Consider the following 16,401-nt stretch of genomic DNA (forward strand, 5'->3'; position numbering starts at 1 on the left):
ACATAATAAATTTATATTTAAAAGAAGCCGGAATTCAAAACTCAAAGCCAACAAAAACAAACAAACTGCACATTCTCCTGCTTATCTCTTTTTAACATCAGCAAATAGATGAGATGTCAAAAAGCAAGCAAAACGTTTCTCCTCTCTCATTGAAAAAACAAACAAGAAAAAGAAACGGTATTTACAACTATGCATCTCCATAATGTTCCGTTATTTTAACACAAATCTATCAAAATAAATTCGTAGGTACATACATATGGGTACATAGTTCGCAAGTATTGTATTCTTATTGCAGTTTAATAAATCCTTGGAAGGTTATTTTCCGCATACCGCAATTTATCGAATATTAATTCAAACTTTAAAAATTCTCCTTGGAAATGTGCAAAAGTGAATTTCTACTTTAATACAGTGCAAAGTGCGTAAGGAAAGGAACTCCGAGCCTCATGATCGTCATCGACATTCATATTTGAAATATCTTAAATTAAATTTTGTAAATTTTATTTTTCCTACATTTTTGTAGATAATTTTCTTTCTATTGCCCGTGTGTTGTGTCCGCGTCTATTCTCAACCCTGAGCCTGATACTGAGACTAAGATCTACGCTTATCTTATTTGAAAAACGATAACAGAAAGACTCAAATATTTAAATAAAGTTTGTATGGAAAAAGTGAGCATCGTGTCGGTTTGGTTGTGTCTGCTGTCAGTGAATTGGATAAGAATTCAGTTCGTATTTAGTTTTGTTTCATTAAAATTATTTTAATTTCAAATTCCAATACAAATTCGAGTCGTTTATTTTATTGTTGTTAAAATTATTTAAAAACTATCAAGAACAAAAGTGCGGGGAAAACTTTGTTTATACGAAAATAACAAGATACCTACCAAGTCAACATAAAAAGTTAAGGAAATAAAAATGGACAAAAAGGAGGACTCACCATTTGTTATGTAAGTACAAACTATCAAAGTGTTCTTTTGTTTTGCTTAATAATATTTTTAAATTTTTAAATGAAGCTACTATTTAAACTATTTTAAAGCAAAGTAAGTGTGATTTCGTTTTTTAAGTTTTGTTTAAAGTTTTCAGCAATTTATCCTCGTGAGAATATAGTTCAGATAGTTACATTATTTATTGATATAATGAAATTGTCAGAAAAAAGGAGCTTTAAAACCAAGGTTTAGAATGAGGTCTTGGTATTATAAAAGGTGCAACAAAACAAAAGAGAATAGTTTTTTTTAGTTTGACACAAAGTAGATGAGTGTTGGCTATCCGCCCCAAAAAAAGAAGCAATGTAACAACTCACAGTATAGAATAAGTAAATAGGGCATTCTCTAAGCTAGTGGCTACGTAGGCAAAGGGATTCTGCTTGGCTAAATGCATCTACAAGAGTAGTTGAAATTTTCCCTCCGACCAACGCACGGCTACGAAGTTAGTGGACACTGGTTTTGACTGATTTTAACGTTTCGGAATTCGGAATTTTGCTATTAAAATACAAACGTAAATCAGTCATATTATATTTTCTATTTGGTTTTATTGAATTTAAAAAGAAGAAAAAAAGTTTTAAGTTCTGAAAACCCAAATGTTTCTTATATTTTATGTATTTATCATTAATATGACAGCTAAGAATTGACTAGCTTTGTAGTGCAATTTTGCATTCGCAAAGCTAGTTGAATTTTTTCTAAGTAGTTACCCACTAGCTATGAATGCCCCCAAAAAACATCACACAGGAAAAAGTCCTTAATTTGGACAAATGGTAAACGAATCTGCCGTCTTCTGACATTTGACGAGTAAAAACTGAGCCAACACTGGATGGCTTCAACAATGCATTTAAATTGTTAAAATTCACTACAAAATTGGTCAGTATTTTTGTTACGTTCGCGACCTACCAAACAAATCCCAGGGGATATTCAGACGACATAAGGTGCTTAAAAGTTTCTAGTATCTGATTGGCCAACTGCCAAAAAAGCTGAACTTTATTGCTCTGTGCTTTATTTTTTTTTCACAAATCTGTTTATTATTAGTAATGATTATCTTTGTAAATATTTTTGAAATGTGAAATATTTATTATATTTCAAATATACGAGCACAGATAATAAATTTATACAGATGTCTCATCCCAGCAGGAAAAAATGAAACATTTTTTTCTCTTAACAGACAAGCCTTAACAGACAAGAGCTTTTAAAAATAAAGCTGAGAAAGCTCTTTTTGCCTTGCTATTTTTTTTCGTTTTAGAAACTTTTCTCTTCTCATTTGTTATTTTGTTTGCCAACGAATACAAAAACAAAGTCTAGTCCGTTGCAAACAAATGTATTTCTTTTTTTTATGCGCGTTTTGATGCGTAAAAGAAGAAAGGGGTGATAATGTTGGATCTTTTTTTTGTTTATTTTTTTGTGAATGTCGATTGTTAGGTGTCCGGTAAGGAGAATAGAAGAAGTTGCTTGTGCATTGCTATATGAAAATATTGTGTGGGCAAGAAGGGGCAAGTGAATGTGCAGATGATTTGGTTTCTGTGTTTTACGTTCGTACGATCGTATGATCGTACCTTCGCGACGTTTTTCTCGTCGTCCATAGCTCAAAATCAGAAGAGATATCGACTTCAAATAAATGTTGATATACAGATAAAAATATATTTTTTGAAAAAAATCCAATTAAAGGTTTTTTATAAATCAAAAAAAAACTAAACAATGTTACCTCGAAAATTTTACGAATACAAAATTATTTTATCTCCAAACCAATTTTGTGCAACGAAAAATAAAGTTTTTAACATCTGGTAAAATTTTGAGAAAAATCTAATTGACAGTTTTTTTTTTTATAAAAAATAAAAACCTGAGAAAACACTACTCAAAGTTTTTAAAAATTGAATTTCGACTCAAATATCTTTTCAAAACTTTTAGATATTTGCTTTAAACTACTTTTTAATTTAAAAAAATATTGTTGTCAACATTCAGTAAAATTTTGAGAAAAATCGAATTGACAGTTTTTCTTACAAAAAATAAAAAATTAAAAAACAACTCAATAAAAGTTGGTAAAATTGATTTTCGACTCAAATATCTTTTCAAAAATTTGAGATCATGGTTTCCAACCAATTTTAATTTATAAGAAATATTGTTTTCAACATTCTGAAAATTTTTTAGAGAAATCAAATTGACAGTTTTTTTTTACAAAAAATAAAAACCTTAACAAGAAAATTAATAAAATTTGGTAAAATTTGATTTTTGACTCAATACAATTTTGAGAAAAATAGAACTGAAAGTTTAAAAAAAATGTTAAAACCTAACAAAAAAACAATTTTAAAACTTCGTAAAAATTTACTTTCGACTCAAATAGCTTTTCAAAATTAAAAATATTGTCTTCAACTCTTTCTTATTTCACAGAAAATATTGTTTTCGATAATTAGCAGTTTTTTTTATTAAAATCAAACATTCCGTTTTTCATAAAAAAAAATCTGCAAGAAATAGTACGCAAATTTGGTAAAAATGGTGTTCGTTTCTTTGATTTTTTGAACGGTATGGGAAGTAATCAGTGTGGGCCGCATCCGAGCCTTTTTTTAATATCTGACAGACAATAATGGTAGATTATAAGGTTGGGTTGCATCACAGTCTGATTCAAGAATCTCAAGACTAAGATACTTGAAAAAAAAACTTTGAAAAAACTGGACGAAAAGCAAAACAATTGAAATGCACGATTGGATCGCACGAACCTGCTCATATAATGGCTTGTGCAGAAAAAAAAATCGGTTCATTAGTTCTAGAGAAAACTTAAAAACGAAATAACGGTTCTTTTCTGGAGAAATACAAAAATATGACAAATCAAAAATCTAAAATAAACATGTTACAGAAAATTAGTCGACTTAAAAAGAGTAAAAAAAGGCTTTGGTCTGATGAAAAGAATTCTCTCGAAAGAGAAATCGATTTAATGGAAGGTACAAATCAAAACACCAAGACTTTTGCGAAACTTATTTTATCGCAAACGTTCGTCCTGCAGTTTCAACTTTCTCAGAGATCAACCAGGATTACACTTGCCCCATCCATCTTCCTTATATAGACGTTACAATATATAATACCTATACAATTTAATTGAAGTCTCTAGCGTTATTGGTTCGTGAGATATTTAGGGTTAACCAAAATGTTCGCCTTTTGTTTTAACTGCTTTTGTAAAAAAAAACCACCCACTCAATTGCATCTTTCTACAGTATTATCTGCATAACAAAATTTGCAGTCGATATCTCTTCTGGTTCTTGAGCTATGGACAGCAAAAAAAAGTCGCGAACTTACGAACGTAGGTACACACGCACAGACATTTTCCCAAAATGCTTTTATTTCCACTATATGGACCTTAAAAACGTCGAGAAATGTCAACATTTTCAATTCGACAAATCGGACCCATTACAATAATCAAAAAGGAACACGTTTTTTGTATACAGTTATGTCAAGGAAACATACAAATCAGACAATACAAATCTACAGGAAGACCCTTATTCGAAAACAGTACATATTTTATTTTTTGCTGTACAAAATCTACTTGTCCATTTTGAATAAAAAAAATAAGATCAGTTCTTTTTAAACTAGAAAACAAATATTATTTTAATTGTTGACACATTATGTACAATGAGGTACATACATGTACATTGGACATATGTAGGTACCTCATCATCCAATTGACACCAGTCAACAACACTTCATTACGTTTAAAAACATATAAAACAGAAAAATTTATTGGTGGAGATTTTACAAAATTGAAGAAAAAGAAGAATTTATAAAAAAAATCCACATGAATGCACGCAACTAGCATTTACATTATAAGAACTCGAGCTATAAAGACAACCTTGTCCTAGCTTTGTTTCTATTTCCAAAGACAACTGTAAATATTTTTTTTCTCGTCGTCGACAAGCGATCAACTCTCCTGCACCTATTTTCAACGCATCACCACCAGCCACACCACACCACAAAAAATCAAAATAAAACAGTTTTGTTTTCATTTGTGAAGAATGATCTTGGTGTATTATGTGTAACTGTGCATTAGGATTATGAGAGGAAAAGAACGTACAAAAAGATTTCAGATTTTTCTTTGCCTTAGTTTTCATTCATAGGAGAAAAGACGAGCAACATAGCTTTCGGGTATTCATTTAGTGAATGTGTTGAACTTTTTGAAAAAGCTCTTTTTTTGGTTGATTTCAGTTTCATATATCATTTCTCGCCATAAGGGTGAGACATCTGTATATTTATTATCTGTGATACGAGTATATACATACAAAGCCAGATTAATTTGTTTTTGCAATCAGAGCTTGCGCTTCTGAATAATGTGACCGAGCTAACGTCCCTTATATTTCGCGAGAGGTCTGACACAAATTTAAGTTCAAACTGTACTGAGCCTTTATACATATTCAGTTACAAATTTGATATTTGTAAAAAGATTTAAAATGTGAAGTGAGGTCTTGCAAAACCAAGTAAGGTCTGGAGATTTCAAGCTAGGTCTAAACAAATCAAGGGAGGTCTGGAAATATCAAGGAAGGTCTAGAGATTTCAAGGGAGGTCTAGACAAATGAAGGGAGGTCTGGAGATTTCAAGGGAGGTCTAGAAAAATCAAGGGAGGTCTGGATATTTCAAGGGAGGTCTAGAAAAATACAGGGAGGTCTGGATATATCAAGGGAGGTCTAGAAAAATGAAGGGAGGTATGGAAATATTAAGGGAGTTCTGAAGATTTCAAGGGAAATCTGGAATTATCAAGGGAGGTCTAGAGATTTCAAGGGAGGTCTGGAAATATCTAGGGAGGTCTAGAGATTTCAAGGGAGGTCTGGAGATTTCAAGGGAAGTCTAGACAAATGAAGGGAGGTCTGGAAATATCAAGGGAGGTCTGGAGATTTCAAGGGAAGTCTAGACAAATGAAAGGAGGTCTGGACATATCAAGGGAGTTCTAGACAAATGAAGGGAGGTCTAGAGATTTTAAGGGAGGTCTAGAAAAATTAAGGGAGGTCTGGAAATATCAAGGGAGGACTGGAGATATCAAGGGAGGTCTGGAAATATCAAGGGAGGTCTGGAAATATCAAGGGAGGTCTAGAGATTTCAAGGGAGGTCTACAGATTTCAAGGAAGGTCTGGAAATATCAAGGGAAGTCTGGACAAATGAAGGAAGGTCTGGAAATATCAAGGGAGGATTGGAAATATCAAGGGAGGTCTGGACAAATGAAGGGAGTCCTGGAAATATCAAGGGAGGACTGGAAATATCAAGGGAGGTCTGGAAATATCGAGAGAGGTCTAGAGATTTCAAGGGAGGTCTGGAGATTTCAAGGAAGGTCTAATAAAATCAAGGGAGGTCTGGAAATATCAAGAGAGGTATAGACAAATGAGGGAGGTCTGGAAATATCAAGGGATGTCTGGAGATTTCAAGCTAAGTCTAAACAAATCAAGGGAGGTCTGGAAATATCAAGGGAGGTCTAAAGATTTCAAGGTAGGTCTGGAGATTTCAAGGAAGGTCTAATAAAATCAAAAGAGGTCTGGAAATACCAAGGGAGGTCTGGACAAATGAAGGGAGGTCTGGAAATATCAAGGGAGGACTGGAAATATTAAGGGAGGTCTATAAATATCAAGAGAGGTCTGGAGATTTTAAGGGAGATCTAGAAATATCAAGGAAGGTCTAGTAAAATCAAGGGAGGTCTGGAAATATCAAGGGAGGTCTAGACAAATGAGGGAGGTCTGGAAATATCAAGGGAGTTCTGGAGATTTTAAGCTAAGTTTAAACAAATCAAGGGAGGTCTGGAAATATCAAGGGAGGTCTAGAGATTTCAAGGAAGGTCCTATTAAATCAAGGGAGGTCTGGAAATACCAAGGGAGGTCTAGACAAATGAAGGGAGGTCTAGAAATACCAAGGGAGGTCTGGAAATTTCAAGGGAGGTCTGAATATCTCAAGAGAGGTCTGGAAATATCAAGGGAGGACTGGAAGTATCAAGGGAGGTCTGGAAATATCAAGAGAGGTCTGGAGATTTTAAGGGAGATCTGGAAATATCAAGGAAGGTCTAGTAAAACCAAGGGAGGTCTGGAATTATCAAGGGAGGTTCAGACAAATGATTGAGGTCTGGAAATATCAAGGGAGGTCTGGATATTTCAAGTCTAAACAAATCAAGGGAGGTCTGGAAATATCAAGGGAGGTCTAGAGATTTCAAGGGAGGTCTTGAGATTTCAAGGATGGTCTAATAAAATCAAAGGAGGTCTGGAAATATCAAGGGAGGTCTAGACAAATGAAGGGAGGTCTGGAGATTTCAAGGGACATCTGGAGATTTTAAGGGAGGTATAGTTTGTACCATTACTTATGTATGAGACACCCTGTATACAAAGAAATCAGCATATCACTTTTGGACATACAAAAACCAGCTGTTCAAGATAAAAATGAATTACATTTTTATGGAGAAATAGCTGTGCAATTAAACTTTTTTTCTCAACCAATTTTTTGTGCGATTTCCGATCGATCAGCACATAATGTGCATTTCTAATCAAAAGGAAACATAGTCAACTATCCATTAAATTTGTTTTCCAAATTTGTTTCAATGATAGCTATAACTGACATTCTTCGTATCTTAAATCGATATTTAGCGTTTTATAGAACAAATATCGATCTGAAGGCTATCTTTTAACTTGCTGGTAAATTTTGGGAGCAGAATTATTCAAAATTGTTTTTTTTTTATCTGTAAATAATGACGTCAACAACACACAATCACAATCACTTAATTTACGTCGAAATTAAAATTTGTATAATTTCAGGTCTCGAATGCCATTTTTTTCGATTAAAAAATATAAAAATTAAAATCTTTTATTTTCTTGCATTTCCCCATAGGTTAGGTAAGGTTAAAGTGGTTGTCTATCATGGAATCGGACACACTTAGGCCAGTTTAATGGCCCATTGAATGAATCTTGAGGCTTTCTCCTAAGCTCAATGGAACCAGTTTGAGCCCCTACGAAACGTGGGAGGCTCATTATGCTAATATTATTTAGATCTTAGATTCTTGCGTTTTCGAGCTAGAGCAGGGCATGTGCAGAGATGATGAAGAACTGTTTCCTCCTCTTCCTCTCCCATACAGCTTCTGCACATTTGACAATACGCCCAGCGTGCTGTCCTATTAGACAGTGTCCGGTTATGGCACCTATTTTCGAGCTTATATGCCATCTGCTTAGAGACAGCAAGCACCGTGATCGCTTTAAATCTAGCGTTGGCCAGATGTTTTTTTGACCTGACACAAGGTGGTGTTGTTCCACCTTGTGTTTCCTCCTTCTTCATAGCGTCTTGCATTTGCAATAGTTTACAAGTAGCGATTGGTATGCCAGCATTTGCCAAACGTGGTAAAATGGGCTGTACTGTACTGTTCCTGGCGAGTTCACCTGCCTTACAGTTACCTGGAATGTCTCTATGGCCCGGCACCCAGAAAAGGTGAATTTTAAACTGTTGTGCCATCTCCATTAGAGATGGTCGAGTTAATAAATTTTAAAACTGAAAAAAGGTTACTAAATTTTTTCAATCATGTTTTTTATAACACATACATATATGTATGTATGTAGGTTTAAAGACTGACTTTGTCAATCCGACAAAGCATAACCTTAGTGTGTTATAAAAATTCATAACTATCCAGGGTAAAATTCACAGTTCCAAAAAGTACTTATCAAAGTTTTACTGACGACAAATTTTTATTTTAAAACGTCTACGTTTGAATCACCCTGTAGTTTCTTATCTTGATTTTTATTTTAAAACAATTTTTTAACATGCAAATCAACTTTAAACTATTTTAATAAGTAGAAAATATTATTATTTTGTTTGTATAGATTATATAGTGTTCTATATAAAAATAAAATAAAATACTTCGAGCAATGTCTTTTTTTATTACCTCAGATTCGTATCTCAAAAAGATGCTCTTCTTTCGATTCAGATTACTTCTTCCAGTAAAAAGAGTTTGTCTGATAAAATTTAGAGGAAGCACAGTTTTAAATTGTGAAAGAGAAGTAATTTAAAATTTTAATATTGACATTGCACACGGAACACATTTGTGCTTAACATACAAAAAATACGTATAAAGAAAGCACATGGTTTTTCTTATAGTCTGAGAATTACAGTAGATTGAAAAAATATTTTTGAGATGCTGAAATTATTTTTGAAGATACAGTTTTTTTATGTAAACAACAATTTCCACCAAAAGAGAACTTGAATTCAAATTTTCAATGCGATAGGTATATAGATAGCAATATTTGGATATGTAGCCAAAATACGGGACGGATGGCGTTATATTCTTTTAAAACTTTAATATATTCTTTTATCACTATGAAATTCACAATTTTGAAAATTATATTTGTGAGCAAAAAAATCGACACTGGCATCCCCTGTCTAAGAAAGTCATTTAAAAAAAGAAAAGAAAATATTTTTTTTTTAATCAGGCCTTCGCTGGTTTTTAAGTCCAACAAGAGCTCAGAAAAATACGAGGATTGGCTGGACAGCTGAATAAAGACTTAACCTTCAAGCGAAATGCTAGCTAAAAATCGACATCAGCCCACGGAGAAGCCCGTCTACGATTTGCCAAAAGACGACGTTATTTCGACTGACGAACATTAGAGCTCCGTTCTCTTCCCAAACAAAAGTATAGAGTGTAGACTGACGAACATTAGACCTCCGTTCTCTTCCCAAACAAAAGTATGTATAGAGTGTGCCCGCAAAGTAGCGATAGAAAACATAAAGAATACAAAAGACAGAAAGATTGGCCCTAGTATTGCATAAAAGAAAAGGGTGTTTTCGAAGGAGGTTTATGTATGATTTGGGCACGTTTTTCAATGGAAGCAAAAGCCAAGTTAGTTTTTATTCAAACTGACGGTTGAGCGGGGGATTAACCGTCAAATAGAAAAAAATGTAAGGGATTAATCCGTTCCCTACTTCAGATTCATGCTCAAAAACTTCGTCCTAATGCGGTACAATGCCCATCGACATACTGCAAATTCGGTACGGATCCATTTATGTCGAAATTACAGCTATGGAAAATCCTAAACAGCATTTTTAGGATGAAATTAAGAGAACATTCGGGTTATTTATCATTCACAAGTTAAAACTACCTTCCCTGCAGAATTGAAGGGCATCGGACAAGAACGCTTACAAAACTTATTAAAACCATGAAAAAGCGATTAAAAGCTGTTTTAAAACCAGGTTTATTTTATGCTTATACAAATTATTTCTGTTCGTACCAATTTTTCAAGATCTTCTTAAGTATGTACATACATATATTGAAAGTTATTTTTCGAAGCCTTGCCTTTGTGTTATTTAAGAAACCTCCATAAAGTCTTAAAAACTACAAATGCCTTGTAATATGAATAAAACTAAATTTGTAACTCTACTTCCTTGACTATCCTGTTAATGTGTGCTAACAATTTATCTTGGATTTGGATTATTCATAACACGGCTCTTCTTAAGATAACAAAAATGATGTTACACGCTTATTCTATATCAACCCAACTAGTTATTTAAAAATCATGAAACCGTATTCAAGTGTTGCTTTTCCTGTTCATGTTTTGTCTCCCGATAGATCGTGGGTGCGATTAATTGACTCAAAGTATGTTCTTATAAATCTTTTTATAAAAATTCCTTATTTTTAGTAAATTTTCTTAAAAAGAAAATCCAAAAATAAAAAAAATCATAATTTTTTTAAATTTTAGTATCTAATGTAGTTTTCAAAAAGATTTTCCAGTAAGAACAAAAGGATTGGAATATAACAGTCAAACAGTTTTATGTGTTAAGACTTTTTGATGACATAATTTTGTGTTAAAAATGACATATCTTTCAAATTGACAAAAGATAAAGCTTTAATTATCTTGGGCACATAAAAAGAATTAGGTTACCGAAATTCGCATGTCTTAAGGTTCCTTAGCTCTATTTACCAAATAAACAATTTATAAGAAGTAACTTTGTTTAAAAAAATAAAAAAAAAGAGGCTGGGATGAGACCCATACTGATAACTTCCCATCTCGTCTGTCGATTTGTCTTGCTTAAAAGTTTGTCTATATGTATTTTTACCAAATTTGCACACTATTTTTTGTAGATTTTATTTTTTATGAAAAAAACGGACTGTTGGATTTTTATATAAAAATTACTGAATATTGAAAACAATATTTTCTCTGAAATAAAATAAGTTTGAAGAAAATATTTTTAATTTTTGAAAAGCTATTTGAGCCGAAAGTAAATTTTTACCAAGTTTTAGTAGTTATTTTTTTTTTAAATTTTATTTTTTGTAAAAAAACTGTCAATTCGAATTTTTTAAAAATTTTACCAAATGTTGAAAACAATATTTCTTATAAGATAAAATTAGTTTGAAGCCAATATTTAAAATTTTTGAAGAGATATTTGAGTCGAAAGTCAATTTTTACCAACTTTTATACATTTTTTTCAGGTTTTTATTTTTTGTAAAAAAAACTGTCAATTCGATTTTTCTCAAAATTTGTCCTAATGTTGAAAACAATATTTCTTATAAGAAAAAATTAGTTAAAACCTATTATCTCAAAGTTTTTAAAAAATATTTGAGTCGAAAATCATTTTTTACAAACTTTTGCTATTTTTTTTTCGATTTTTATTTTTTTGTAAAAAAACTGTCAATTCGCTTTTTTTCAAGCTTTAACTGAATGTTGACAAGAAGATGTTTTGAAAGATAAAAGTAAATTAAAGCCAATATCTCAAAGTTTTGAAAAGATATTTGAGTCGAAAATCAATTTTTACCAACTTTTATACATTTTTTTTTTAGGTTTTAATTTTTTGTAAAAAAAACTGTCAATTAGATTTTTCTCAAAATTTTATCAGATGTCAAAAACATTATTCTTCGTTTCACAAAATTGTTTTAGAGATGAAATCATATTTCAGTCGTAAAATTTTGGAGGTGACAAATTTTTTTTTTTCAGTTTTATTGATTTATAAAAAAAACCTGTAAAAAACCTCAAAAAATATACCGGTTTAGTATCACGTTACAATATATTATATAAAATTAAATTCAAGTCTCTAGCGTTTTTGGTTCGTAAGATATTTAAGGTTCACCAAAATTTTCACCTTTTTTTCAAACTGCTATGGTAAAAAAACCACCCACGCAATTTTCTTGAGAGCCCTTTCTGCATTTTTCTGCCTTATTATCTGTATAACAAAATTTATTTGATCAAATTTTTACAGAATGTTGAAAACAATATTTCTTATAAGATAAAATTAGTTTCAAGCCATAATCTCAAATTTTTGAAAATATATGAGTCGAAAATCAATTTTTACCAACTTTTAATAATGTTTTTGGGGAGAGTACGATAACTTTGGCGACAAAGTTTGGTAAAGGATTTGTATAGAACAGTTAAAAACAAGCATTTTTTATTATGGGAGGGGGGGTGTCTATCTCCCCCCGTTTAGGCGGTAGGGGCAATTTACAAAAATATGTACAATAAATGGAAATAATATAATTAAAAAATAACGGTAATACTTACAATTAAGTATTATACTTTTTTTTAAAGCCAGCATTTTTGTCTATCAGCTTGTTTTTAAATCAAGTCAAAACTATGCATAGTTTTTGAAAAAAAACAGTTTTTAAGTCAAAATTTGTAATATAGTAAAAAATTGTTGTATTAAGCCCCTCTACCAAAAGCCGTTATTATATCTTGTCGCCAAAGTTATCGTACTCGTGCCATGTTTTTTTTAGGTTTTTATTTTTTGTAAAAAAATATCTTAAATTTTTGAAAAGATATTTGAGTCGAAAGTCAATTTTTTACCAACTTATCTTTTTTATTTTTCGTTAAAAAAAACTGTCACTTAGATTTTTCTCAGAATTTCACCAAATATCAAAAACCTTATTTCTCGTTACATTAAAATATTTTGGAGACAAAATGTTTTTTCTTCGTAAAATATTCGAGGTGAAAGATATTTTTTTTCAGTTTTTTTCATTTATAAAAAAACAGTTGGTTGGAATTTTTCCAAAAATATATAGGTTTGGTATAACATTGCAATATATATTAAAAAAATTAATTCAAGCCGTTTTAACCAAAATGTTTACCTTTTTTAAACTGCTATGGTAAAAAACCACTCACGCATTTTTTTGAGAACCCTTTCTGCATCTTTCTGCATTATTATCTGTATAACAAAATTTATTTGAAGTCGATATCTCTTCTGGTTCTTGAGCTATGGACTACGATAAAAACGTCGCGACACAGACATCTCTCTAAAAATTTCGACCCTAGGGACCTTGAAACGTCGAGAAAAGTCAAAATTTTCAATTTGACAATTTTGGGAAGTTAATAATTAATTTCTAATGGACTAAATTAAACCATACATACCTAGACGGCATGTGGTACCAGCAGAACACCGCTAAGTGCCACACAGCAAACGCCACGAAATCGACCCGACCTTATTGAAAAACCCTATATTATGGAAAACTCCCTTATCTTATCGGAATCCTTAATTCATAGACTTTACCATAAATATACGAGAATATGTATGTATGTTTGAGTTGAACATGCACTTTATCTTAAATCCATCTTTCATAATTATTATTTTTCAAAAAGAATAATACCCCAGACCCACCTATAATATATCACCTTTTTTGATTAAGTGAACACTGAAAGTCCGATAACTTCTATACTTTCCCTCATTCTCATGGTGTCTCGCCCAATCAAAACATACATCATTCAGATTTTAATGACCAATTTCTTGATCCTTAAAATGCAATAAAAAATATTTTATCGTTTCTTGTGGCCTATTCCCTGAAAATTATCATAATTGACCACAAGCAAAAAAAGTAGAACTAAAGATTTATTGCAAAAATATTTTGCACTAAAAAATAAAGAAGACCTCAAAACATTTGTAAGGATTTCAGGTGGAAAGTCTTTTGGAAATATTTTGATAAAATTACACATAAAAATCAAAATCAAATCTTACATAAATCTTGAGTCCTTTTTGTTTTTCAATTTGTTTTTGTCTTACGGAAACACATTTATTTATAATCCTTTCGCTCTTTGAAAGTAGATAATATTCAAATGAAGTCAATATTCAATAATATAATTTATGCACTCTGCACTCTCTGTCTTCTTTGGTTTTATATATATGGACGTTGTTTGGGTTGAAGCCAAAGCTAATTCAGTTCTTGATCTTCCTTCGACCAAAAGTCCTTGTCATGAATTTCCTTTAAACTCCAACAATACCTCTTTCAATACCTATACCTAACTATTCTGTTGTATAAGATTCGATAAAAGGATATAGAGTTTGTCGATGCCTAAAATAAGGATATTCGCCGGTTTGGCACGAGCAGCTGGAAATGACTTAAACTTCGTTTCGTTAAGGAATAGATGTACATCTTCTATAAGTCTGTTGTAGTACGTGTTCGATTCTTGCATTCAAAAGAGCACACCACCAATATCTATACCTATACCACCCGCCAGCTCGCGTCACCCCAAAAGAAACTTCCTGTCGATGTCCTGTGCACACTTAAAAGTTTCTCCAAAAAAAAAAAAAAAGAATGACAACTAAAAAGGAACAAGAACTCCTTAAGGAATACAATTCAAGGTGTGTAATAAAATAAGGATTATCGGATTGCACACGAATAAGATGTCAATATATGAAGGAGTAAGAGGTTTTGGCAATGGAGATTTCTCAATTTTTGTTGTTGTTTTTTTTAAGAGAGAACAGGGCAGAGGTTAAGATGAAGAAGGACGACCCATAAAGACGACGACAACGAGGACGATGATGACGATGAAAACGTGTCCTCGTGTAGTCATAATAATTCAATTTTATATTTTCCTGGAACAGAGAGTTGGCGGTGTTCGACAGGATTTCCTTTTTACGATTCCAAGTGACTAGTCATAGAAATATTATGTTGATTTTCTCCCCTATCATACCTTCTTAAGGACCTGCTTCTTAAAATCTATATAAGAACTCGAGATAGGTATGAGAAGATCACACCAGGTCTAGCCGATTCTTTTCACTGATGGAAATAATATTTCTATGCGATTTTCTAATAAAAGGCTCAAGGATGAGTGATAATAATCTGTGCTATATGAACAAGAGAGAGACATGGAGGGAGGGTGATTTGAATACTTTTCTCAAGGACTCAAAGCGTGAGACGTCAGAAAATCACTTTAAGCCAATCATCGATAACGTTTTGATCTACCCAATGAATATCATTATTGTCGTTATACACCAGGTACACGTATTCCGAGCACCGAGTACAGTTCTACACCCATATGTACATTGTACATATCTGTAGGTACATTAGGGCTTTGAAAAATTCAGACTTTTTTGCTCCATAACAAGTAAGGTGGTGCGCGTAGGAAGACGGGCTCCAAATTGAATGAATAACATATTATGTTAAATTCTATAAAAAATAGAAGAAAGTCTTTTGGAACTGGAAGAGAACATTTTGCGGGAAGTGGGAATGAAAGAGAAAGAGGATACCAAGCCTGATGGTTTAATGGGGAGTTATGGGAGCTGGCTGGAGCTGGTGGCAGTGGGTATATATCTAAGTAATATAAAGAACGAAAATATGTAAATAAGTTCAAGTATATATCCGAACGTGTCGCATTCATATTTGAGTTCACCAGGTGTGTGCTAAAGTGAAATGGTGTTGAAGAGGAATTTATTCGAGGCGATATGGAGAGGTTGAGGTTCAGGGTTGGTTTGGTTTGGTTGTTGTATTTTCGATGTTATGTTGGCACATGAAGGCGATAGGTACGAGTAACCTACAAGGATATCAATTTCAAGTAGGTTTAGGTATAGATGAGCGTGGAGGGGTGTTTCAATAGGTTTTTACCTATACACAGCTTTATATATAGCTTATAGGTATCTTAACTATATTGTGATAGAGTCTTTGGGTTTGTTGATTGAATATAAATGAGGAATTGCTTTGCATATATTTATTTAGTATAAGTAAACATGAACAATAATAAAAGTAAAGTAAAAAAAAAATACACGCATATATAAATAAAACCAAAACGTGATTCATGAAGAATTTACTAACTTTACAGGGTTTTCTAAACACATTTTATATCAAAATGTTGAAATATTGATATATGTAGAGGCATAAGGTGTACGAGTATATCAGTTTTTCTTATAAGAAAAAAAAATGAAGGTACCTACCGTGACAAGTATCTGACATAAGAAGCAATAAGAAAATACAAGAAACCTGACCCGAATAAGAAAATACACATAAATCCAGGTTAAGCTTAAATCTTTGATCGAAGGTCCGTTAAAGAAACTCTTGAGTTGATGAGAAAAAAATGATAAGTGTTATTTATTTTTGAAATTTCATCAAATACATACTAAATAGGTTTTTGAAGAAATTAAGAGCTTAAAGGTAAAGAAAATAAAAGGAACATCCAATTTTCAGAAATGTTCAATGTGTGACATTTCTTATGCCACTTTTTCCACACAAAATACGAATT

The 16,401-nt window shown here is 32.1% G+C and overlaps 1 protein-coding gene across 2 annotated transcripts in view; it reads left to right on the top strand.

Annotated features, from left to right (window-relative positions):
- Positions 1–336: 336 nt before the first annotated feature.
- LOC129939081 (proton-coupled zinc antiporter SLC30A2) overlaps positions 337–16,401 on the top strand; it is a 222,710-nt gene continuing 206,645 nt past the window's right edge. Inside the window, exon 1 of one of the 2 annotated variants that reach the window (XM_056046950.1) lies at positions 337–940. In XM_056046950.1, coding sequence (XP_055902925.1) covers positions 909–940 — 32 coding nt within the window. In that variant the 5' untranslated portion in view covers positions 337–908. Of the gene's footprint in view, positions 941–10,471; positions 10,563–16,401 lie in introns of those variants that run through there. The other variant, XM_056046949.1, reaches the window with a different exon arrangement.

Source organism: Eupeodes corollae, chromosome 1 (assembly GCF_945859685.1).
Source record: "Eupeodes corollae chromosome 1, idEupCoro1.1, whole genome shotgun sequence".
Classification (NCBI taxonomy): domain Eukaryota; kingdom Metazoa; phylum Arthropoda; class Insecta; order Diptera; family Syrphidae; genus Eupeodes; species Eupeodes corollae.